At 37.0% G+C, this 25,022-nt stretch overlaps 1 protein-coding gene across 4 annotated transcripts in view; it reads left to right on the plus strand.

Annotated features, from left to right (window-relative positions):
* The window catches only part of bsk (mitogen-activated protein kinase dJNK), a 441,364-nt gene extending 436,258 nt beyond the window's left edge, over window positions 1-5,106 (plus strand). For all 4 annotated transcript variants that reach the window (XM_081759702.1, XM_081759701.1, XM_081759704.1 and 1 more), the window contains one exon: window positions 1,517-5,106. In XM_081759702.1, the coding sequence (XP_081615828.1) occupies window positions 1,517-1,732 (216 nt within the window). In that variant the 3' untranslated portion in view covers window positions 1,733-5,106. The remainder of the gene's footprint in view (window positions 1-1,516) is intronic.
* The last annotated feature ends 19,916 nt before the right edge of the window (window positions 5,107-25,022 follow it).

Consider the following 25,022-nt stretch of genomic DNA (forward strand, 5'->3'; position numbering starts at 1 on the left):
CCCATTACTCTGGCCAAATTTGGCCCCGGCTCATGATCCCACTGCCACTATAGTACTATTAACGACTAATCAGGTGTGTTTCGTGACGAAAGAACTAAACCCACCAACGTTCCCCAACTTCGCCCCATCGAACGCTACTGGGCAACTGTAAAGGGAATTCTCAGGAATAATGGTCGGGCTGCCACTAACCTCCAGCAATTCAAACAAATGTGGAACAGTGCAGTCCGTACTATCAGTGAAACGACTTTGCGCAACTTATTGCAAAGTATCAGAAGCAACGTTCGAAAATTCTTTCGGGAGTAGTAACAGCTTTTTTTCTTGGGGGGGGGGGGGATTTTACTGTGTTTGGCCCTAATGTTAAAGTCAAGAAAAACGCTGAGTTCAATTTGTAAACAATGTAGTAGATAAACTCAATTCCAGGTGGTTATTTTATTTCTGGGACAGTCCTTACTCTTGAATTTAAGTAACTAGTTAGTGAAGATAGTTTTATTATTAAACCACTTTTGCTCCTCCAAATGTTTATATATATATAATATATTAAAGATAGAATTTTCGCTGGTAGCTGTTAAAGACGTGTTCAGTGAAGGCATTCTAATCAGCCAATAATTTGGAGGAACAAACGGAGTAGCTCTGAGTTTATTCATAACATTACTTTCCGAACGGTTTACATTACAAATGAACATGTGTTTAATTTATTGCAGACATTATTAGTTATTATTTGTTGTGTTTTCAGAAAATTTAATACTGCTCCCCTATACTGATCATTATTCTTCTTACCGAATCGTTTACTATCGTATGTTGAGAGTACCAATGTGACAAACAAACTATGTCTTCGACCGTCGTTCATGGCCCCCTAGTGACTGTGTGGATAGCATACATACTTTGTCATGATAGACCTTGGTTCGATTCCCGGCGGGAGCACGTATGGCTGAGATCCCACCTTAAGCTGTAGGTCCACGTCTCATATAGCCTCGCTGCTGAAAAGGATGCTAAACTCAAATCACATGACATAACGACCGTCGTCCGATCTACTCTTTGATTCGTTAGTAAAGATTCGGGTGATGAGTATTCGTTTAGAGTCAAAGGAAACTGTTAACATAACTTTGGCTTAGTTACGCACCTACTGTGCTCTTCTTGGTCTCTGCGAGTATCATAGTTTTTACGGTAATTACTGCATCTCTGTTTCTAGTTAGAAACCACCAAACCTTTAGTAAAATTGCTGCTTGAAGTAGTTCTGTCATTTTGTGGTAAATAAACCTCTGACGAACGTTTACTGCACTTATTTACGGGCTGAGTGCCAACCAATGACGCTCTCTGAGGATGAAAAATGAAATCATATGTACATATAAATGCTCTCTACATCTTCCTGTCGAAGGGCATTGTTTCTTTTTGAAGAAAGAAAATGAATGAAAATAAGATCAGATAAAGTTTGAACAAATCATATAATGTAATATTACTACTTAATGTGAAAGTTAAAAGGTACCTCGAATATTTTCTTATGTTTGTCTCTTTTTAGCCTGCTCCAGGTCCCTACGACCACTCTGTTGACGAGAGAGAACACACGGTGGAACAGTGGAAGGAGCTGATCTACCAGGAAGTGGTAGAATATGAAATGACGTACCATCCATTGGGCCCTTCTCATAGCCACCCTCTGGCTCAGGCCAACAACGAGGAGGAGGAGGACATCGTGGACCAGACGCCGCAGCAGCAGAGAGCCTCTTCACGGCGGTAGAGAAGACCCAACACAGAAGAGAAAGCTCCTGTTTGTAGTCATCCGTACCATGATAACATTAGGGTCGATAGAAGTACCAGACCCCAATGGTTTGAACACCATTTCCGAAGGGTTATCAATTAATTTTTCTATGTTCAGTCAGGATGCAAGTTGCGGACGTGTTACTGTGTGATCATTTGTGATTGGTTTCCTTTGGTTTTGGATGCAATTAAATTGCATTCATGCATTGTTTGTGCTGTGCGGACAACAGTAGTGATGATTCTTGGCATTGACGGAACAATTTAGTTTTCATTTCTTTTAAGAAGAAAAAAAATATATTTATTTTCAGGTGGGTGTATATTGGTCCATTTTAGAGGTAGTGCTGTGTCAAGCATGAAATATGAGAGTTTATGCATCTTCCAGACCCGTTCTTTGAACCAGGGATAATATATAATATGTTCCAGTCCAGTTATAGAAAGGAACAATGCAGGAATGGATTGACATATATCAAGTACAAAACTGCTCGTGTGATTGTTCCATAAATATTCAACACAAGATAATGTTTGTGTTTTTTTCAACTGTGATCCTTGGGCAGAATGCAATTGGTGAGTGTGATGCAAGTTTGTTAACGCAGCAGTCCCCCTGGGTAACAGGGAACGATTATTTCTTTGCTGGTTGGTCCGTATTTGTGTGAAGTGATGCCTCAATACAGTGTTGATGTTGTACAGAATGAAAGAATTGTTTCTTATGCGTTATGAATGTAGCACTTTGTTGCTGTAGAGGGTATATTATTAAAAAAAGAAAAGTCACGCACTTGTGGATATTCTGTACCCTGTAAATATGGTAATTTTCTGTTCCTTTTTTGTGAATAAGTATATAAATACATATATAAATATATATATATAAATATATCCTAGGATTACCAAAAGTGCTGTAGAAGTGAAAGTATAAGGAACAGATGTTTTTAAGTTGTGACATGTTAAAAGGTGTACATCTTGTAAGTCAGGAATTCTAAAGGAAATGTTTTAGTGAAATTGGGACGTCCTTCTTGTATTGTTATTTTTTAAGAGAAAATGCTTCTAGGGGAAACTGTGGATGGGCTGTTTTATTTTGTCTGGTTCTGAAATAGAATAAAATGTGAAGTGTATCTTTCTTTTTTTGCTGTGCTCAGAATAATTTAATTGTGCAATAAGCAATGGATAGTGAAGGACCAAATTTAGAGGAAATTAAAGAATATATATATATATATTGTGGAGCTTTGGGGGCTTTTTTTAAAAAAAAAAAACAAAAAGAAAAATGAAGCAATGTGTGAAAAAGTTGTAGATATTTTAAATGCAGCTGTAAGTGAAGTGAAGGACGATTTTAAACCGAGAATAAAGGAAATATTGTGTGAGATGAGCATGTTTTAGAACGTGGACTTTCCAAACATAAGAAAGCGTAGAGTAAAAAGAAAAAAAAAAATCTTAAAAGTTGATTCTCCCTCTTACTCATTGTATTATAACCCTCAATATCAATAGAAACTTAGGTCGTCTACTTTCTAGGTTTTAATGTAATGGCAATAAACAGTACAGAAGAAAAGTATTTTTTTTTTTCTGGGAGGATTAAGGATCATGTACAAATTTCATTAACTTCCTGTTGCATTGAATACTTAAGTCCATTTTCAGAACTGTCATCTCCCTATCATCGTACTGTATATTCTGTCATTGTTAAGAAAAATAAAAGTACATTTCTTCAGTGTAACCAGTTAGATAGGGAGTAATCCTGTAGTTGGAAAGACTGACTCCATAGTTTGGTAGAGATGATGTGTGTATGAAGAAAATAACAGAGTATATTCTACTTTGTAAGTGTAGTTTTTAAGTTTTTGTTTTTCTTTTTTCTCCCAGTGGCCACACATATTCTAGACAATCTGTGTTTCGTTTGTTCAGTGATCTAGGGAGAAAAACTGCTTTTAGTAGGTTATTAAAAAAAATCTGTATATCAGGAAGTGGATTAAAAAAAAAAAGACGACGACAGCAACATGGAAAGAAAGAACACTTATGCCTGCCAATCAGACAAATATCTATTTCACTTCAAAGTAGGAAGTTAAAATATGTATGTGGAGCTTGGTGTTTATACAGGAAGTTGAGATGGAGAGATTTGTTCGTGAAAAAAAAAAAAAAAAAAAAAAAAAAAAATCGATTGTGTTCAACACACAAATTATTATTGCAAACGTTCTCCTCTTTGTAACAGCCAAATACAGAACCTTTTAATCAGAAATACATTTTACCTGTAAGGATGCTGGTAAATTCAAAAGAAAAAAAGAACGTAATGGATTTTTTTTTCAAATGCATAAATATTCCTCAAAAAATAACTACATAATTACAGTATATCATCTTGAGTAAGAAGCCAAATACATTTTTGACCAGAATGTTAAATTAGGTTAACAGAATAACTACTTTTAATTTTGCCAAATATTTCCCTGAAACTAGTCGGAGCCCACATGCAGATAAGCTATTCTTCCCAAAAACTATCTTTGGGAGGAGTGATTTTTGTTTCCAGTTTCGGAAGCTAGGGTGAAGATTCAGCTCCAAATCTTAACAAACGTAATGAGGTAAATGAAAAAAAGTCTCCAATGTACATATTTTGTATGTGACTATTTTTTGTACAGTCGTTTTTTTATGAATTAAAATGCTCAGATAATTTACAAGCGGAAGGAGGAATGATATTGTGCATATGTAGTAGCATAAAAAGAATTTGATGTGTACCTGAGCCGTACTTTAATAACAAGGAAGTTAATGTGTGATGTTCTGCATGTCAGCTACTATTAGTCAACCTTTTAAGTGGTTCAGGAAATAAGAAAAACTCATAATCTTAATTATAATATTGTATGCATACGATAATCATATGTAAGATGAGGGAAATAATGGCTTTCAGTATTACCTACCTAGGGTGATTCAGCTGTTTACGTACCTACAGATATTGTTTCCCTTTTAGCAATCTCAGATAAACATATATTTTACAATATAAATTGAACTGCTCATTGTACCCTTGTTATAATATGCAATTTCTTTATAGATAAGCCAGTACAAGAGACTAAATTATTTCTAACAAAATCTATATAGACAGTCATATGTAAATCCTCAAAAGTTGGCGTATCAGTGTCAGAACAATATACTTGAATGTTTTCAAAAAAATAATACTATATATGTACATATATGGAGGCAGACTGAGGAAGATTATATATATGCTGTGGACTTAAACTTTGAATGATTTTAAGACGGTTTTTGTGTGTCTTTGCCAGGTTATAAGAGTTTTGAATACAAAGATAATGTAATTATGACAATGGTTTTGTATTTGATTCTTTGTTTGAAATCAAAATCTCAGTAACATAGAAAAATATAGTTACTATAAACTGATACGTTTTACTTTTTATTTATAAACTTATAGTGTTATTCCACATTTAAAGCGCAGCGATCATGGAAGTAGTTACAGAAGAAAGGATTGAACGAATAAATTACTCAACATAAAAAATATTAACTGTTTTTAACTTATGTAATTAGTGATCGACAAATAGAGCGACTAGTCGTTAAAATTTGTTTCGTAGCATAAATTTTAATTATGCTAATGGAATCGTAATAAAAATTATCTAAAACTTTAAACCGATTGGCTACTTATTGGTTGGTAGTTTAACCACCTATTTTTGGTCTATTGCATATCAAATGTGACTAGTTTTGTTCAGTTTGTTAGTTTTCATACAATCAAATGGTTTATATATGACCTGCCCATATGAGTCTTTGGGTCTGTAATGAAATAGACATTTTGATTACAGGTCTAATTATAGAAATTACGCTATTTCGAGATCAACAGCTAGTAATAAAATATACACGTGTATTGATTGCATCTGAAACCAATCCTGTTATCTGATATTCATAGCATGAACCTTTAAAGCGGAGAATCCTTCGTTTATGATCGAAAACTCAATGTTTTATTTATTTATTATTTAAAAAAGTTAAAGGGTTAGGTTATTTTACGTTCTTTTGGATCAGATATAACCTCTGAATATATGAGCAGAGACTACAGACGAAGTTTTCCTATAATCAAATTATTTATATTATCAGTGTGTCTATTCTTCTGCGAACAGTAGTTTTAACTATATGGCATACATTGAAAAAGAAAGAAAGATCACATTATGTCTCCAAGAGAGGTGAGTTGTAGTACATGCAGTATTTAGCCTTAAAACATAAGGACATGGTGCTTTAAAATGTTTTAAAAAATAAACTCTCGCACAGATAAATTTTTCTCGAATGAAATTTCGCGATACAGTATTGTTATTTCAGTTACGACAAGTTGTCGGTCAACACAAGTTACTTTGGTACTGTGCAGTACAGGAGCTGTTGCTCGTGTGACCAAAATGCGCTTACCAAAAATTACAGAAATCCAAGGCGCCAGGTGTGACAGTGCGCAATGCATCTGCTTTGGTTCCGAAGATTTCCTGGCAATGTAGTTTCCATTGCGGAAATCCTCGTTGGAGAACTGTGATGGAGATATTTTTTTCATGACTGTTTCACATCTTTCCAGAGTCCATTCACTATTGCCACACGCCTCTTGCCCAAAGTCTTATTAAGCAGTCCAAATCCACAGAAGTCCATTGAACATGATCTGGAGACTTCACATCTCTCGTTGAATCTCGTTGCAAGGAATGCCCTGTATTCCAGTAGCCTTCTTTATATCCTGATAGAATGCGAGGGACGACGGTCTTAAGGTGTTTGATGAAGCTTTGTCTTGATAGACTGAAACCATGTTGATCTCGTTTTCATACATTTCTAGTAACTCCTGCTTGTAGATCGATTTCAGGATCATCATCTAGCAGCATTGCAAATTGATTTTGCTGTTCTTCATCCTGCGAAATTTCAGTGTGTGATAGTAATCGACAACGAACATGAATCTTCTCGGAAAAAGCCTCTTTGTATCCTTGTATCCATCTTATGAAACTCTGTACTCCTTGGTTTGTGTACATGATAGGTCTTCGTTTGCTGCAGTCGGAAAGGTAAACCCACCCTCATCCAATGTAATGCCATACCGCCACCTTTTGTTTGCCAGCGCAGCTTGTACAGCTTCCGAACGTTACACTTACGTTCCATTCGGTAGGCATCGGTAATGCGATGACCACTGACCTTGAAAACCTTTTTAACATTCAATCGTTGACGCAAGATGCGGTTGACAATTCCCAAAGACACATTCAGGCGATTCGCCATCTATCTTTGGGTCAGTGAATTCTCTTGTAAGGCCACTCTGCGAAGTTTCGTCTGCCTACTGATGGTGGCACGTGTGCACGGCTGTGTTTTCATCTCCTTTGTTGAACTGAACGTTGGACCACGTTATCTGTATACTTGCTGATCACGTTCTTGATTAAAGTAAAGCTAATGTCACATCCCTCGCTCTTACACTACTTCCTGATCATCGAAGCACTATAACCGTCCCTAAAGCGACGCCATTTTGGTGGCAGTTTTTAACCCAGCAAGAGAACTCTAATAGGTAGAAAAGTTACACAACGTAGTCCTCCCGAAAGCAACTCAGTTTAGGCGGGAACTTTTCGGTACAGCAAGGAAAAGACACACACACACACACACACACACATAGATAGATAGATAAATAGATAGATATAGGGTGTTAATGAACTATACCGACAAACTGTAAGAGGTGATTCCTTACATCAAAATAAGAGAAAAAGTTCATATGGACCTGTGGGAAAAATGCATAGTTTCAGAGCTAGGGCTGTTCAAAGTCACGGAAAAGACAAATTTCAAGAGGCCCTAGTTCGAATTCGAGAAACTATGGATGGTGGTCCTTACCAGCGTAAAGGAAGTCTCACATGCGCAATCCAAAAATGTATATTTCATTAATGTTCAATGAGTGTACAGAGTATTTCCTGCAGGGTGAAATCAACCGAATTTTGAGATATGCTCTGACTTCATGAGTGGTCCAAGTTGGCAAACAATAAGCCGTGACAGCAATGAACACGGAATCCTTTGGCGGGATATCGGAAGTGTTAAGGATCGTCAGCAGCATGGTCTCTTGTACTCGGGAAAACGCATGCTGCGATGTTTTCTTTCACGCTTATTAGTGAAGAAAACGTGATATATACCGTGACGAAATACATCGCAGCACACGTTATTCCGAACACAAAAATACATGGAGTTGCCGGTTCCTAACACTTCCGACTTCCCCCCGAAGCATTTGGTGTCCATTGTTGTTAAGGCTTACCTTCTGCCTACTTTGGATCCTCCTTGAAATCTGGGTATATCTGAAAACTGTATTGAGAGCATATCTGAGAATTACACCATGTGGAGAATATCCTATATACCTATTGAAAATGGATGAAATATACAGTTTTGGATTGTGTATGCGTGACTTACTTTACGCTGATAAGGACCACCAGTCACAGGTTCTAGAATTCGAACTAGGGCTTATGGAAATTTGGCTTTTTCTCGATTTTGGACAGCCTAGCTCTGAAACTATGCACTTTTCGCCATAGGTCCATGTGAACTTTTTCTCTTATTTTGATGTGAGGAATTACCTCCTACAGTTGTCTGTATAGTTCATTAACACCATATATATATATATATATATATATATATATATATATATATATATATATATATATATATACCCATAGCTTTTAAGTACACTGACATAACGGCCTGGCCTGACCAAGGTCGGAGTAGTTCATTCTGCGCGTGAGAGGAAGGAATCGCGTTTGATCAGCCGGAACAACCTTCTATATTGTTAAAATACTTGCTTACTATACTTTCCACGGACGACACAGAGAATGATCGCACAGAAATTTTCACCATTCATGACTGCAAAGTTATTACTCTACATTGTTCAATATGCTGTGTGCACAAAATAAACACTAAACTCCCTGCACTGTGGTCTGTGAAGGGTAGTTGCCAGTTGGTACACATTTAGCTGGATAATGTGTGGTTATCGTTCGACGCTATCTTTAAATATTGACCTTTCCCAATTTACCTTACGATGTTTAATCAACAGTGAAAGTTGTATCCTCCATCGGAAATCAAACTGCAGATGATGATGAGAGGGGGAGCGCTAACTTCGTCTGTGTGGTACTTAAGAATAAAAATTTAGAACTGTAAATCTTGGAAAGTTACGTATTATAAATAAGACGTATTACGTATTACGTATTATGCTTCGATTGCCACCCAAAAAAGATATATTTTATTGTACACAATCAGCTTAATCATCTCAAAGAGTTACAACATTCGAAGAGAGAGAGAAGAGGAAAGTATTATGAAATCTTTCAGGTTTATTCATTTACTATTTACAGGGTGGCCACCCACCTGGAAAAACGGCAAAACATGGAAAAGTCAGGGAATTTACAAACACCGGGAAATGTCAGGGAATTTTGAAAAAAAAAAACGGAAATTTCTGCTTCGATGAAAATAAAAGTATTTACTATCTTTCTAGCCATTTAGCCTCTCTGCTTTCATTCAAAATCCTCTCGGTTTCTAGGTCCTTCGCCTCCAGACCCCCACTTACAACAATAATGAATCGATCAGTACTTCGGTGCTAGCGGAAGTCAGCGTTTTCAAACAACTGGCTGTTGAACTCAAAATTTTCATTGTGTCTTTCTCGTGTGAAGCACAACAAGTATGCAACATTTTGCAAAAATTTGCAGAACTACTTTTAGCCTCAGCAATATGGGCAAGCAGGCTGTCACTAGCCACATACAAGGTAAGAAACACAGTGCAGCTGTTAAGAACTCGTTGATTTCAAGTTTTTGTCAAAAGATCGAAGTGGTTAGTACTGCCGTTGAAATATCAGTAAAGAGGTGGCCGTAAGTGGCTTCAGAAGTAATTTATACAATTGTTCATGGGCTTGAACTACTGTTCCAAAGTTATCTCAATGAACTACAAAACTGCAGGCATTACGTTATTAGATTTGATGAAAACCTTAACAAAGTCTCACAATTGTAGCACATGAACCTCACGATTCGCTTTTGGGACATGAATGTAAACCAAGTTTTGTCAAGATGTTTGAATTCAGTTTTCCTCATACATTCAACGTGTACAGACATTGAATCAAGTTTCAAGAGTGGGTCTTAAGCTGAGACCTGAAAAAATGGTTCAAATTTCAGGTTTCTTAGTTGTAGAAAGATCTTGCATGTTCACCTTCAGATCCAGTCCTCCTTGATATTGGAAGTTGTGGGCTGCATACTATGAATTTTGCTTTCAAAGCTGCCATGCAAGCAACAGGCTGGAAATTAGAATATCTCAGGGCTTCTTATAATTTATTCAAAGACATTCGAGCTCGTCGAGCATACTATATAAGATTCATAGGATGTTTCAGGTTTTATGAAATATGTGCAGCGGGTTGCTGACGAGAGGAAAGTACCAGGGTGTAACAGCTTTGATACTGTAAGAAACTCCATAAATGATTAGTTCCTTGGTGCAAAACTAGGCTTGTTCACAATATTAGCAAAGACTGTTGAACCATTTTTACGCGAATTTGACGCAGAGGCTCCCTTAGCTCCTTTCTTTTACAATTCCGTCTATGCCGTTGTGTTGTTTGTAGGTGGTCGTTTTGTGAAATAGTGCTTTGGTAGGCAAGCCGTTAGTGAACATTGCTTTTCAGAACAATGAAAACCTGAAAGAAGTTACATTTGTAAACATTGGCTATACATCAAATGGTGCTTTACGAAAAGTCAGTTCTGTGTCTCCAAGAGAGATTCTTGAATTTCGCAGATTTCGTACAGGACGTCAGAAATTTGTAGCAAAAATAATCGAGAGGTCACCTTTGAAATCCAAGCTGACAAGAGCAATTTCGTTTCTGGATCGAAGCGTATTTGTGGATGAGAAGGCAGCTGTAGTGTCCAATTGTCTGGAAATCGTGATATCCAGAAACTGGCTTTCAGGAGCATTGGCTGATCAAATGGAAGGTAAATTTAAAACTTTTTCTCAGAATCCTCTGGTATTGGAAGCAATGAAGACTTATGACAGAAAATATAAGAGATTAGATGACCAGAGATTGGATGGAAATGCTAAATTTATGCGCATGATCAATGCAGATGGCTGATCTTGTAAAATTTCTCCTAATTCTTCCTCATGGGAATGACAGTGTAGAGTAGGGATTTCCAATTAACAAAGATATGTTTTAAAATCAAGAGCAGTCTAATTGCACTAAGTAGGGTGCACGATACAATTTCGGCTGTTGGTGGTATAGAAAAGTTCAAAATTCAAAGAGAGTTGTCCTTGCTGCCCTCAATGCTCATGTAGTTTATTATGATGAATCCCTGAAGAACCAGAAAGAGGAAAAGAAGGAACAGCAGAAAAGAAATGCCATTAGGGGTAAGGTTGTTGAACTCGAGGGAAAGAAAATTAAGTTTGTTGGCTGAGGTTAAGAAGAAGCTGTCTGCAATTGATGAAGAAATCGGTCATTTGAGGTCTTGAACATTCCAACGAATGTTGTATTGATCTCAATAGTTTGGTTTTTGGTGTAATGTGAGATATTAAAAACAGTTCAGTGAATGTCGTGTTGGATTTTAGAAACAGTTACAGTGTGTCGTCTTTTGTAAGTAGTGTTGATCTTCAGACTGAAAGTTACCAAAGTGATATGGATCAGTGGCAGAGAAATATTGGCAGGTAAGTGATTAAAATTAGATCTTAGAAAAATAGATTAAAATTAGACTACAGTTACTTTCTGTAGTGTTCTTTTTAGATTTTGTAATTCTACATTGTAGTTCATTTGCAGCTTTGTGTCGAATTTTGCTTAAAAATACGCAAATATATCCATTTTGGATCTCTTCTGGAAATTTTCTGAAAATGTCTGGAAAACCGGGAAAAGTCAGGGAATTTCAAAATCCCAAAAGAGTGGTCACCCTGATTTAACTTTTCTGAATCAAGGTGAAAGAGGATAAAAGAAAAGGATCAGATTACCTCATTCCGTTAAAATTACCATTGTGCAATATTATTTTGTAAGAAGTAACTACAGTAAGTTAATATAATTATTTCTGAACTTTAAAACTTAATACAGGAAAAATTAAAGGCACAGATCTGCACACAAATAATTTTCCTGTACACTGTCAGAATGACTTTTCGTATCCGCATTGGGCAAATTCTACTTAGTACAGTTCACAGATAACGGAATCGATTATTTATTTTATTTTTGTGTAAATTAAACACATTTAAGCTGAAATAAAGTTCCATTACATAACAAGTTTATCTAAACTACGATAATATTTTCTATTGACTGTATTAATAAACATAGAAGGAAAAACATCGAAACTTTGTGACCAGGTGGAACCTTAATGTGCTGGTGCGTTAACAACTATGTTATCTTGTCTTTTCGTAAACTAGATATACATAGTTTGTTCAATGGGAAAGATGATTGGTTTTTGCCACGGAATTATCTATAGACAAGTATATATACACCATGTAACGACACATTTTGACCATCTTCCGTAAAAGTTGCAAACACTAACAGCGACAGTCGATGTGTACGGATCTTGTAACTGACATTACCTGCTGAACGTCGCTCGGAAAGGAAGCAATGGAGCAACGTGCCAACATTAAATTCTGTTTCAAATTGATAAAAGTGCAACATAGTCATTTCAGATGATTTAAACTGTTGGCGGGAGTGAGGCATTAAGCCGAGAGAAGGTGTTTATGTGGTATGCAATATTTCGTGATGGTCGGGAGAGCACTAAAGGCGATCCTGACTAAGCTTGTCATAGCTTTCCGAAACCGAAGAAAGTGTGCAGAAGACTAGAATCAAAACTCTGCCACTGGTTGCTTTGATTCCAAAGGAATTCATTGCAGGGAGTCACACTGTGAACGCCGAGCATACCGTGAGTGTTTTGCAACGTGTATTTGCCAGGATTCGTAGAATTCATCCTGAATATCGGCAACAAGGCTTATGGTCTGTTTTACACGACAATGCATCCATATACAAGAGTAGGATGGTACGCCAGTTTTGTAGCCAAAGAAGGAATCGTGGAGCTCGATAACTAGGGCCGGATTTCTATGTTTTGCGCCCATGGGCCCTAGTGAAATTGCTGCTCCTAACTAGACCAATCTTAACATTTCCGACTCGCAACTTAAAAGGTGGTAAGATTTCACTGATTTACAATACTGTGTAACAAGTATTCGATAGCCGATACATTCGCACAAATAATAATAAGTGTTTCTCTAATTCTATCCGTTAACAACCACAGTTAGAGACGTAGTCCTGAAGCCTCTGAATCAGCATCTGACTAATACTATGCGTTTATCAAAATGATTGTGTATCGCAGTTGATGGCAATAAAAAAGAAAGAAAGAAGTTTAAAAAAAACAATTCAACGAACCTTTTTCTGTGGTCAGTTGTTCCCAATGTATGTGTGGGTGGCGCGCAGTTAGACAAAACACACAATCACCCAGCTCTATCACTCTTTGTTTTCGTACATAGCACGTCCACGGCTGTAGAGAGAGGGACTACATAAGTACGTTTCACCACGCTCAAGATTGGCTTTCTTTTTTTAAGAGCAGTGATTTAAATAAATGTAACTGACTTTTCTTTCCGAAGCAAAAATAGCGCTAATATAGGCCATACAGCTTCAAACCGAGCGAAATAGCTCTGGTGGCAGAGCATTGGGTTCACATTCGGAAGGTCGTGGGTTCGATCGTCACCGCCGACCATCGGAACTGGGATTTTCCCTATTTCTTTCACTTGTTGTTATATATCCAATGTAAAATGGCCTCCGGGTTGTATCTGGTATTTGTGGAATAAATAAATAAATACACGCCAATTAGTGATAATATGAGTGTCGTGCTGTCCTTTTCAGCAGATCCACCGACAACTGATCAAACCACCACAATAACCAACTGACTTATGACAATATTTGCTACGACTAATCCTGCTACAATATTATCGTACTCACGGCCATTAAAAAAACGGCTTTCGCTTATTTTATTGTCTTTGGTGAAATATGTATTTTCCATAGTTTTAGCATTTTTAAAATATTTTTTAAAAATTGCCACCCTAGTCCCGGGCTCATGTAGCTCATGTCTAAATCCGGCCCTGTTAATAATCCTCTCCCGCCAATCTCCATATTTGGCTTTATAGAACTTCTGGCTATTTCTGAAACTGAAATTGGCTTCGGACAGACGTTCCGACATTTCAGATATTCAAAAAGCTTCGACCGCAATGTTGGAGGCAATTCCGAAACAAAAGTACTAAGTCGTACAACTTCTCCAATACATGTATTGACTCATGAGATGTCTGTTTTGAATAAACGGTATGTAACATTAATCTTCCAGTCCACAATATCTTGTCTGTCATTCCACATTAGTCACTATTTCTACTTGACAGACTGTACGTTGTAACATGTGGTTGATCTTCACTCAATCTAGATCATTTGGATTACACTACGATGTACTTCGTGCTTTGGTAACCCAATAACTGTATATAAATAAATACTACCATCTATATTTATATTAAATAAATATAATAAATACATACACACACACACACACACACACACACACATATATATATATATATATATATATATATATATATATATATACGTGGATCGGGAGGCTATAGCTTTCCATTTAAATCCAAAATGACAATGAACAAATTATCGCGTATTACACTTTATGGTACCTTTCAAGAACTAAGAACAATTTTAGATATTAAGTGGAGGAAAATAAACTGATTGGGACATTGGCTAAGAAGGAACTGTATCATGAGAAACGTGCTAGAGGGTATGGTGGGAGGAAAGGGAGGGAGTGAGCGAAGGAAACTACAATTAATGGACGATATCAAAACAGAAAAATCGTACATGAAGACGAAAAGGTTAACGGAAGACCGTGGAATATGGAAGCTTCTCATTTGCGGCAAGTGACCTGCAAATAATGGGAGAATACTTATGATGATGATAGTACTACTATGTGATGGTACCTTCCAATGGACAAAGTGATAGAGATGTATTTAACTGGGTATATAGGCGTGGTCTGCAGAAAAACTGCAGTCTGCAAAAAAAAAAAAAAAAAAAAAAAAAAAAAAAAAAAAAAAAAAGTTTGCAAGTCATGAATGTGACATATTTTACCACTTTATATGCAGAAGAATACAGAGGTTGATTTATTTATATTGAGCCGAATTTGAATGTACTACTTACCTAGGAAATGTGTATTTCCATCACCGGTTGTGTTCGACATGCAGACCACGTCTACTAACTATTGCCCGATATCGGAGTTTCCGTTACAGGAGACTGCGTGCAATTAGACTATGGGTATTGCATCCCACTCCTCTTTACAGGCTTTCCGCAGGCCGAAAACCCGATGCGGAATGGACGATAGAACAGGCGCCGCTTTAGGAGTCCGCAAGCACAATAGTGCATTGGGGTGGCATTTGAATTCTTGACAGGGACGTCAGAGAAGGGGATTGCCTAAATTACAGTTTCCTGTTCCATACGGCGATAAAATTCCATAAATTTTCCACTATCTCGATGCAATTCAACCAGGTTCACTTCTTGTCCGTACATTGCTGGGATTTCAATCTGGTACATTTCAATCAGGACACAAGGCTAGTACTGCACAGCATTGATTTAAACGTTTCGCTCCACCTTTTGGGGACAGAGTTTGTCACTGTACGAGAAACCGCCTACAATTATGAACCCTTTTGGGAAACTCTGCGCACTGGCGGAAGAGCGTGCTTCGGCCCTTGACGTCAACAAGTTTGTATGTAATAGCATAAACTTTACCACAGCCTGTGAGGTAAATCCACGCCTCATCAAGGGCAGCAACAAACCTCCACTGATCACCCGCGACGCTCAACCACATGGCACGGTTTCAAGGCGTACACACTGCTCTTGCGAATGACCGTAAGGCGTAAATATCTGTGAATGGCGCGGTTGATTGTCGTCTGCGATGTGCGACATTTGCTGGTCATCGCATGCTGTGTGAAAAGAATTTCAGAGGCTGCCATATGCCGAACCACATTCAATAGCAGCGGGATTCTCTTCACGGGAGGCCGGTTTCTGGCTGCTTTCGTCGGTGTGTTGGGGTCAGGAGTCTGTGCCGCATATTTCCGTCTAATATGATTGACAGTGGTACAATCTGCACGAAAATTACGATACAATTCTACAACGCGCGACGCTATAAACTTAGCGTCATGAGGGCAAAGGGGCACAATGAACTCCTCCCAAAATCTATTCAGTTTTGGCAGCATCAGACTACGCTCGCTCACACGGCTGTATTGCGTGACTAACGAGGTTCTGTTGCCTCGTGGCAATCTCATGGCAATTGGTTGCACATTGACTTACGCTCAATATAAGTAAATCAACCTCCGTGTTCTGTATTTCATTGCTTACGTAGTGCAACACTCAGTTCCATCGGCAAGGGCGCAGGAGGAGTCATCTCCAAACTTGACCTCAGGTGCCCAATAATGTTGAGATTTGGGGATTAGCGGGCTAGGGGAGGTGTAGACCATTCCAATATTCATGAATCTATGCTTCAACAAGTACAGCAGTGTGAATTGGTCCATTGTTACGTGGAAAATTGCATCATTGCCCAGAAACAGCATTTAGACCATCGATGCATGTGGTCACTTAAAGTATCTACATAATTACTGGGAGTAACACGTCCTGTGACCATAATCACACAACCTATGGAATAACTGAAGATTGCAGCCCATGGCATCACAGAGCCCCCATCGAGTTTCACGCAGAGAAGAGCATAAATTTCTTTCGGCGCTTACCATAGATAAACATGGCTTGTCCTCGGAAATAAGGTAAAAGAGGACTCATCGCGCCAAATTATACGTTAAAATCATTGACGGTCCTTGTTGTGTATTCTGGGCAGTTTTTCTCCGCTCTAAAGCGTTGTTGGCAATGATCAGAGATTTGGAAATTACAACCCGACCATGAATGTTCAGGTTATGCAACTTGTGTCGGACTTTGGTTGTCGCAATAAATTATTCCAAGTGCTGAATGAGTTGTATGCTCGATTTTTCCACATTCGTTCTACAATACTTAGTAAAAGTCCTAATCAGTACTCGCCGATCCCTATCACTGAGGCTTCTCTTCCGTCAACTCTTATTCTTCGCTGATGTTCTTTTCCCATCAGTTTTATAGAACATCATCACTTTGGACACTATTCCTTGCTACACACTAGCATACCAGCCACCTTCGGTACATTTGGATCAGCTATACACTCACGCACAATTTGGCCTCTTTGAAAGACACGAGAGGTCTTCCATTTTGCTCAAATGCTTCACGACACGCCTTCATTCTATCTTGCCTTATATCCCTGACAACGGCCAGGCGCTGCACAAATATTGTAAGTGTTACTACCTCACTCCATTTACGAGTTGCAAAGCTAAAGTGTTTCCATTAATTTAACAACATCTGTATGTATCTTCTAGAGTTATGTTCCCCTTTGCATATTCAACAATGTTAAATTGCCGATTTAGCTAAGCACTTTTTTCCTCCACATAGCCCTTCTTTGTATATTTACTCTTTGTTGGCAGTTTTCAATTCACTTTCAATGTTTATTTCGCTTTCCCTACCTGTTTAACAGATTTTCCCCGTACTACATGGTTTCTGAGGGTATAATAATTTGTATTCTTAGGGTGGCCACAAACTGAGAAAATACAGAAAATTTCGACGTGCTGAGAATGAGAATGAAAACATTTGAAATGAAAATTTTAACACGACTTCAGGTATGGTTGAGTTCTTGCTTTTTAATTTCCAGCTTCCCACTTAGAAACTTACCTGTGTTTTCCACTAACGATGTGTAAGAAACTTATGTTCTGTAGTTAATGCGCATTATCTTTTCCTTTCGTTCGTGCAGTGAAATATCATATTGGTGAATCATCCACAAAATTCAGTTGAATTAACAATCCAATGGAAAATTCATTTTCGATAAACGCATAATTCCAACTTTTTTTTCTTTTTCATTCACACTAGTTTGAATTTTATAGGAGTTTCCTTCCTGCATTAAGCGAAGGTAGCTTATTACACACAAATGAAAGGATTTTGGAATATTGTTACTCGTGTTTAATCTTCTGTGTTTTCATTCTAATGTGTTTTAATTGGCAGACCCATTGGATCACCGGACTAATTACATCAAATTCTCGATCTTTAAATATGGAATATGTCTATAGATACCAAAGTATACTTTCTACTTTGTGCTTATAATGCATTATTTATTGTTGTACATTCATAGGTACAAGTTTAATCTTTTTCATCAATAATTATACAATTGTAATGATTTAATTATGATAATTCGTCTCATAAGTTTAAAAAATATTTTTATTCTGATTTTAAAATTATTGTAACATTAAAAATTATGCAGTAATATTTGAAAAAAATATTTATGGTACCTGAATTGAAATAAAGAGTCAATCTCTCTGTCTCTCCCTAATAATTCTGTGTGCCAAATTTTTGTATACTTTTTCAATGCCAAAACGAAATTTTATAAAACAAGATTTCAGACAAGACGTGTAAAACATATTTTGTAACTGGAATGCATTTTTCAAGAGAGGGGCACAAAAACTGTTCTAAAGGTTGGAAGGTGTACTCCATGGGGACACCCCTGTCAGTACCTTTCTCCAAAAATACGTATCAATGACTGGATTTCTTTATTTAGTAATTCGCAGTGAAATGAAAGACAAGAAAATGGGATGGTAGAATTTGCAATTCAACTTACCGTAAAATGATTATAATAATTTGTTTCCAGTAGACTTAACAAAGTTTTGTGATGTGTAATTCTTACGTTAATGTTGATATTTTCATACCTTTACTATAGGAAAAAAAGCCTTAAATAGGATATCCATCAAGATTATATGTTGCTGTTATATAACTTTTTTTTCGGCAAAATGGAACTAGGGAAGCAAATATATTTCAGATTGCAGGTTGGAAATATTGTGCATGTTAATACTACCCTAAACACAAATTCGGTGGCGTAGTCGATAGTAAGGTCCTATCTAGAGCCACTTCTAGAGTCAAAGTTCCTTCGTTTAAACTACGAGTGCTCTATAGGGCTTTGATAAATAAACATTAAATGCGTAGATTTTCTCGAGGTTCTTCCATTTCTTTCCCGGATTCAAATTTCTTTCGTAATTAATTCAGAAATTACTATCTTGTTTGAGTAATGTTATACTGATCACCATGCCGTAAGCGTTGGTGGACCACCGATAGGCAACTAGCGATATCTTGCTAAAAATTGGCGGCTCCGCAGCGACGATCCGCGGTGGCCCCACTTCCGTTTTGAAAATTATACCACCAGCGGCAGAGACGCGACGAAACGTCAATGAACAACAAAATTACTCTTCCAAAATATGTTAAATCGCCTATATGCGTAATTTGTTTACATTAAGGTGAGTGTAAATGTTTAAATGTAGATCCTACGATGCAAGTGAGTATGAGTTTGGGGACTAAACAAAATAGTTTGCAGGAATTGTTAGTAACAGATAGCATGATAAAAGCTGAAGTGTTATGGGTATTCAAAGTGTAATGACATACGTCAATACACTTTGCTGCTAAGGATGTCAAAGTATCACATATGTTCCCATACAGTGAGATTTCCAGGAAAATGCATTTTGAAATGACAGAATTGCATACACTTTAGTTTATGAGTTATCACCATACTTTAGAAGTGAACTAATTCAATTAATGAAGAGGTCATAAATGTGCGACTCTGGAGTACCATAAAAGGGCAAATGGGCACATGTTATTTGACATGGACGTTTTTATGGAATTCTACAGTTTCTGACCTATTGATCGTTTTAAAAGGGATGCTTTCACCGTTGAACTTGATTAAGATGATTCAAATTTCAGTGGATGGCCCTAATGTAAACTTTACATTTCTGCATATCTTCACATCAAATATCAAGATTTTACCGATGATGTTGTAATACTTGATGTAAGAAGCTGTGAGTTACTTACTTTGCGTGGAGCATTTAGGGCTAAAATTGAGATAACGAACTGGAAAATTGTTCATTTTCTAAGAATTCTGCTTAACTTATTTAGGGATGTTCCAGTGCGTCGTGCCGAGTACACTCTTAAGGGTCAGAAACTTTTCCTGTTTTGTTCTGTGTCGGCTTGAAAATAGTAGTACTGTCCAGCAAGGCATTGACATTTATCCATATATTCTGTTATATATTCAACGCATCAGGAAGGATAAGAAAGTTTCGAGCTTCAGATATGTTGGGAGAAGATAAAATACTTATTCCTCCTCACATTTTTTAAAGCACTTGCTTCAGAAGTATAACCTTTCTTTACTGATTTTCAAACTGATTCTCCTCTCAGTTCATTTCTTTACTCTTTATCGGACATAATAATAATAATAATAATAATAATAATAATAATAATAATAATAATAATAATAAAATTGTTATGCAATATAAGTTTGTAAAACCAAAAGATTTTAGTTCTTCGAGTTTATGTATAGGAATTGATGCGGAAAAGGAAGAAAATTATCTTCCTGTTAAAAAAACGTTGACATTTATTTTTCTACACATACTGTCTAAGTCAACCTATAACGGATTTGGACATTTTTGGATTTCCGCCAAAATTGCAGAAAGTATCTACAGAGATTTGCTCTTAAACCTCTGGAAAAGTCACATTGAATTATAAATTGACTACAGCTCTTTCGTGTTTGTATCATAATGTTTCTACAGGGACTGATATTGAAGTGAATTACATGAAGTCTCTTTTAGTTGAATCAGTTTAGAATAATTGGTTTGATAGTAAAGAATCAGATGGGGTTGTCAGGCAGTTCAACGAATTTTGTTCGAATCGAAATTGTAGAACATGTTAATTATGAGTCAGTATAATAGAACGGTCAGTATTCGGATTATTTTTGGCTGAAGAATTTTGATACTTCAGATTAAAGCGATTAAAAAATGTTACATATTAAAATGATCTTGATTTCTCTCATGAAAATTCAAATCTAGAAAAAGGATTTTCAATTTGCACAATGTGTAGTACGAGGGCGGGGTGAAAAGTTCTTGGCCTGACCCAGAGATGGCACTCCAATCAGCAAAATTTTATTGTTATTGCCTGGGGGCACATTTCAGTTGTTCGTATAAGTGTCAACTTGGTCTCTCAAGTAGTTTGTGTGCAGACATTGTTGCAGTTAGATGTCTTGTGTGTTAGTTGTGAAAATGGATAAACTTGAATATCGTGCGGTAATCAAATTTTTCGTTTTAGATGGATTAATCCCTGTGGTAATTCATCCGAAGTTGACAAAAGTTGACGGGACTCTGCTCCTTGCATGTCAACCGATAAAAAGTGGGTAGCTGAATTTAAACATGGTCGCACATCCCTCAAACATGACCCACGTAAAGGAAGGCCGAAAACCGTAACCACACCAAAAACAATCGAAGAAGTACATGATATCGTGTTGGACGATAGGCGAGTGAAAGTGAGTGAGATAGCTGAGAGTGTGGGGATATCGGAGGAACGGGTGCGAAACATCTTGCACAAAGAACTAGGGATGCGAAAGCTCTACGCAAGATGCGTGCTGCATTTGCTGACTGCCGACTAAAAGCAAATGCGAAAACGATTTTCGCAGCAATCTTTGGACCGATTCAAAAGGGATCCGACTAATTTTGTGCGGCGATTTGTAACAATGGATGAGATATGGGTTCACCACTACACGCCAGAAATGAAACAACAGTCCAAGCAGTGGGTGGAAGCCGGTGGTGCAGCGCCGAAGAAAGTGAAGGCAATCGTATCTGCCGGAAAGGTCATGGCTAATGTGTTTTGGGATGCGAAAGGGATCCTTTTAATTGAGTACCTTGCAAAAGGGAGAACAATTACAAGCGAATATTACTCCAACCTTCTTGACCAGCTGGATGCCAAAATTCGCGAGGAGGCCTGGCTTGATGAAGAAGAAAATCATCTTTCACCAGGACAACGCACCTGTGCACAAGGGTGCGTTGGCGATGGGAAATCTGCGGGATTTGGGGTACGATTTGCTCGGTCACCCCCCATATTATCCTGATTTGGCACCATCGGACTTCTATCTGTTCCCAAACTTGAAGAAATTTCTTTCTGGGAAGAGCTTCACATCGAATGAAGAAGTTGAGAGGGTGGTGGATAACTATTTTCACAACCTTCCAGACTCTCACTTCCAGGAAGGAGTACTGATGTTGGAGAAACGCTGGACCAAGTGTATTGAAGTTAAGGAAGATCCATTGTCAGGCCGAGAACTTTTCACCCCACCCTCGTATGTAATTAAAAGAACAAACTTTAGCAGCGCTCAGACTTGTGCACGATTCAGTAGCTTCGTCGAGTGGACTTGAGAAACTACCAATAAAGAAATATAAGGTTCATTATGCACGAAATGCTCTATTTATTTCGCAGAAGCAACAAATCAAGAGGACGAGAGGAAGAAGAAAAAGAAACAAAGAAGCTGAAGACAGGAAAATAAAGATCATTGTGAACGTGCTTGAAGCTAAGAAGACTAAAACAATGTAAGATATGCACAATATTGATGAAGAATAGCGTTTGGAGAAGCGAAATGAATTACACAATACTATTTTCTTTCCAAAGATATGTTGTTGATATATCGTAGCCATTTTTATAAATCCACCCTTTTTCGGTGAGTGTCTCACTGACTTTTTCTTTCATATGTGACTAAACTTTTATCATGTGGCTAAAGTTACAAAATCACATTTAATGGAAGATGTTTAATTTCTTGGTTTGTGTGGGAATTTTTATTAGGTAAGAATTTTGTAATTTCATAATAAAATATGTTGCACTTGCTTCTATATTATTCATTTTCTAGTTAGGGAAAAATATTGCTTATATATTATGTTTTCTTGGTTTTGTTTTCCATCGGGAAGGTCTGTATGGCTAATTAGATATCCAGAGGGGCAAAAGGTCTGCTAAACCAGAAGAAGTCAGTTAATTCTTTCCCATAATTTTTGTCGCTACGCTTATTCTAGCTTCTTATTTTAAAATAAATTAGGTAATAATCTTGTGTATTATCAAAAGCTTAAATAATATTTTACTCATCACACTACATTGCTGCTGTTCCGATTCCTTTTGTCATTCTTTCTCGTTTTGATTCCATGTTTTAATCTGGCAATATTGTTTGCTCTCTTTCTTGGTCCCTGGTGGGGCTACGATGGTTAATTGGTAGAATACTTACTTCTAATGCAAGGGATCACTGTTTTGTTCCCAGGCCATGTGAATTTGTGGTGGACAGCATCGGGTCCATGAATTTATTAGTTTTTCTCCGGTTTCCTACTGCATGTTCATTCCATGTGCATGTACTTTCAGTAATTATCTCTCTCCTTTAGCCAGTGGCAGCTAATGGTAAGAATACTGAGGGCGTTACAAAAGCATCGCGGAGCTAAAGTAAATTATATGTCACTCTTATGCTTTTTATATATATATATTATTATTATTTTCTTTTAAGTGTTAGCGCAGCTTCCTCACATTTTGATTTCGTCCCCTTCTCTCTTCGGACAAAATTTTCTGGAAGAAACCTTTGCTACAAATTTAATTGTATATTTGAAAACAATCGCCGAAAGGTGGAGTACATTCATTGGTCCTTTTTGCTGAAGAACTTTTCTATTGTCCTGATGCTGAAATCACCCTTTCTTCAATTAACAGCATTGCCAGAACAGATTCGATTCTGTGACATGGTGTTCCTGAGGAAAATTTTAATCCTTAGAAAAACGCCTTTATGGTTCAGCAGTCGTCATAGATGTTGTTACGATGATTTTCAACAATTTTGTTACTTCCGGCAACATATCTTGCAGCTTATATAACATGCTGAAATGAAGGAACGGTACCAGCAGTGTTCCTGAAATCTTAACTTCCATACACAACACTGAATTCTGTTTTCAACCTTTTCCAGGTTGAAGCGTTCATATAATTTCAGGTGTTTGTATATGAAGATAGGCGCATAATTTTGACATGGGTGCACCAATTTTGTTGATTTACATTTATAATTTAAAAAGTATGTTCTCGCGGTGCTTTCATACAAATTTAATTAGAATCTGATGATAATCATCGGAGCTAGATCATAAAACTTCTCAACGGTTGATACTGTTAGCCTCGTAAGTAACTAACTTTATTGTGTGCATGGTCACACATAACTTCAATACATATGGGCTTAGTGGTAGAGCGTTCACATCTGATGCTTGGAGTCCCTAGCTCGATCCCAGCTCGTGCCAAGTAAACTTTGTGGTGGACAAACACCGTGTGCGTGGATTTTCTCGAGGTTCTTCCGTTTCATCCCACTTTCTTCATTCCACCATTTTTCATTCATTTCTCATCCATCACCGTCCCCTTTGGCCTAGCCGGCATAATCGTGGAACGTAAAACTGAAAGACATTTTCAACACAGATGTACTGATTTCGATTATTATTATTATTATTATTATTATTATTATTATTATTATTATTATTATTATTATTATTATTATTATTATTATTATTATTATTACTTTCAAAGAGTATACTTTCTCGCAAGTTCCATATAAATTTTATCAGGATCTAATGGCAATGGCAAATTGGATTGTGAAACTTCTCAACAGCTGATAATCTTAATAACGTGTATTTGTTCACGTATAATTCCGTATTCCATGAACTGATTTAAAAATATATAAATTTGATCACGCATAGTCTCTAGGCTGATCCATGTTATAGAAAGTTAGTGCCCTGCCTTTAGTTTAGGTACGTACAGAACTCACTAAAGTAATGGGATTACGAAGAATTGAAAAATTACACCTTTGTCAGGGAATTAAGTAAGCCTTTGTCAGAGGGAGTTAGGAAATACAGTTTCCAAAAATCTGTGGGAACTCTGCTTCGCTAGATTATATGAAAGTGAGTTTTTTCCCTTCAAATTTGTTGTGATATATATTAAGATGGAACAAATTCATTAGGTGGTTTCCTAAGAAATGCGGATGATTGGGAAACCATACAGAATATTACACCATTCAGCATCAAAATCAAATGTCCTTTTACGAATCTTACCATGGAAAACTGTTTTGTATTTACATATCTATATGCAATAACTTCCAAATGGAGTTAAATTTATCTCGTGTATCTCTGTATGCTCAACTGATTTTAACCACCAAATTAATGGGATAATTAAGAAGTCTTAAATATATACCGTATTGTGTACAAATGAAAAGCTTCACAAAAATCATTATGTAAAATTGTATGTACATCCATTGAATTTTCTTTTGCTTTTACCTTGTAACTCTTCACTGATTTCAAACCCAATTAATAGACTTATGTCATAAACCTCAAAGAAAGCAAACACCAAGTTTCATTAAAATCATATAGATTTTATGAAAGGTATGAAATAA

This window comes from Thermobia domestica, chromosome 5 (assembly GCF_964235325.1).
Source record: "Thermobia domestica chromosome 5, izTheDome1.hap1.1, whole genome shotgun sequence".
NCBI classification, from domain to species: domain Eukaryota; kingdom Metazoa; phylum Arthropoda; class Insecta; order Zygentoma; family Lepismatidae; genus Thermobia; species Thermobia domestica.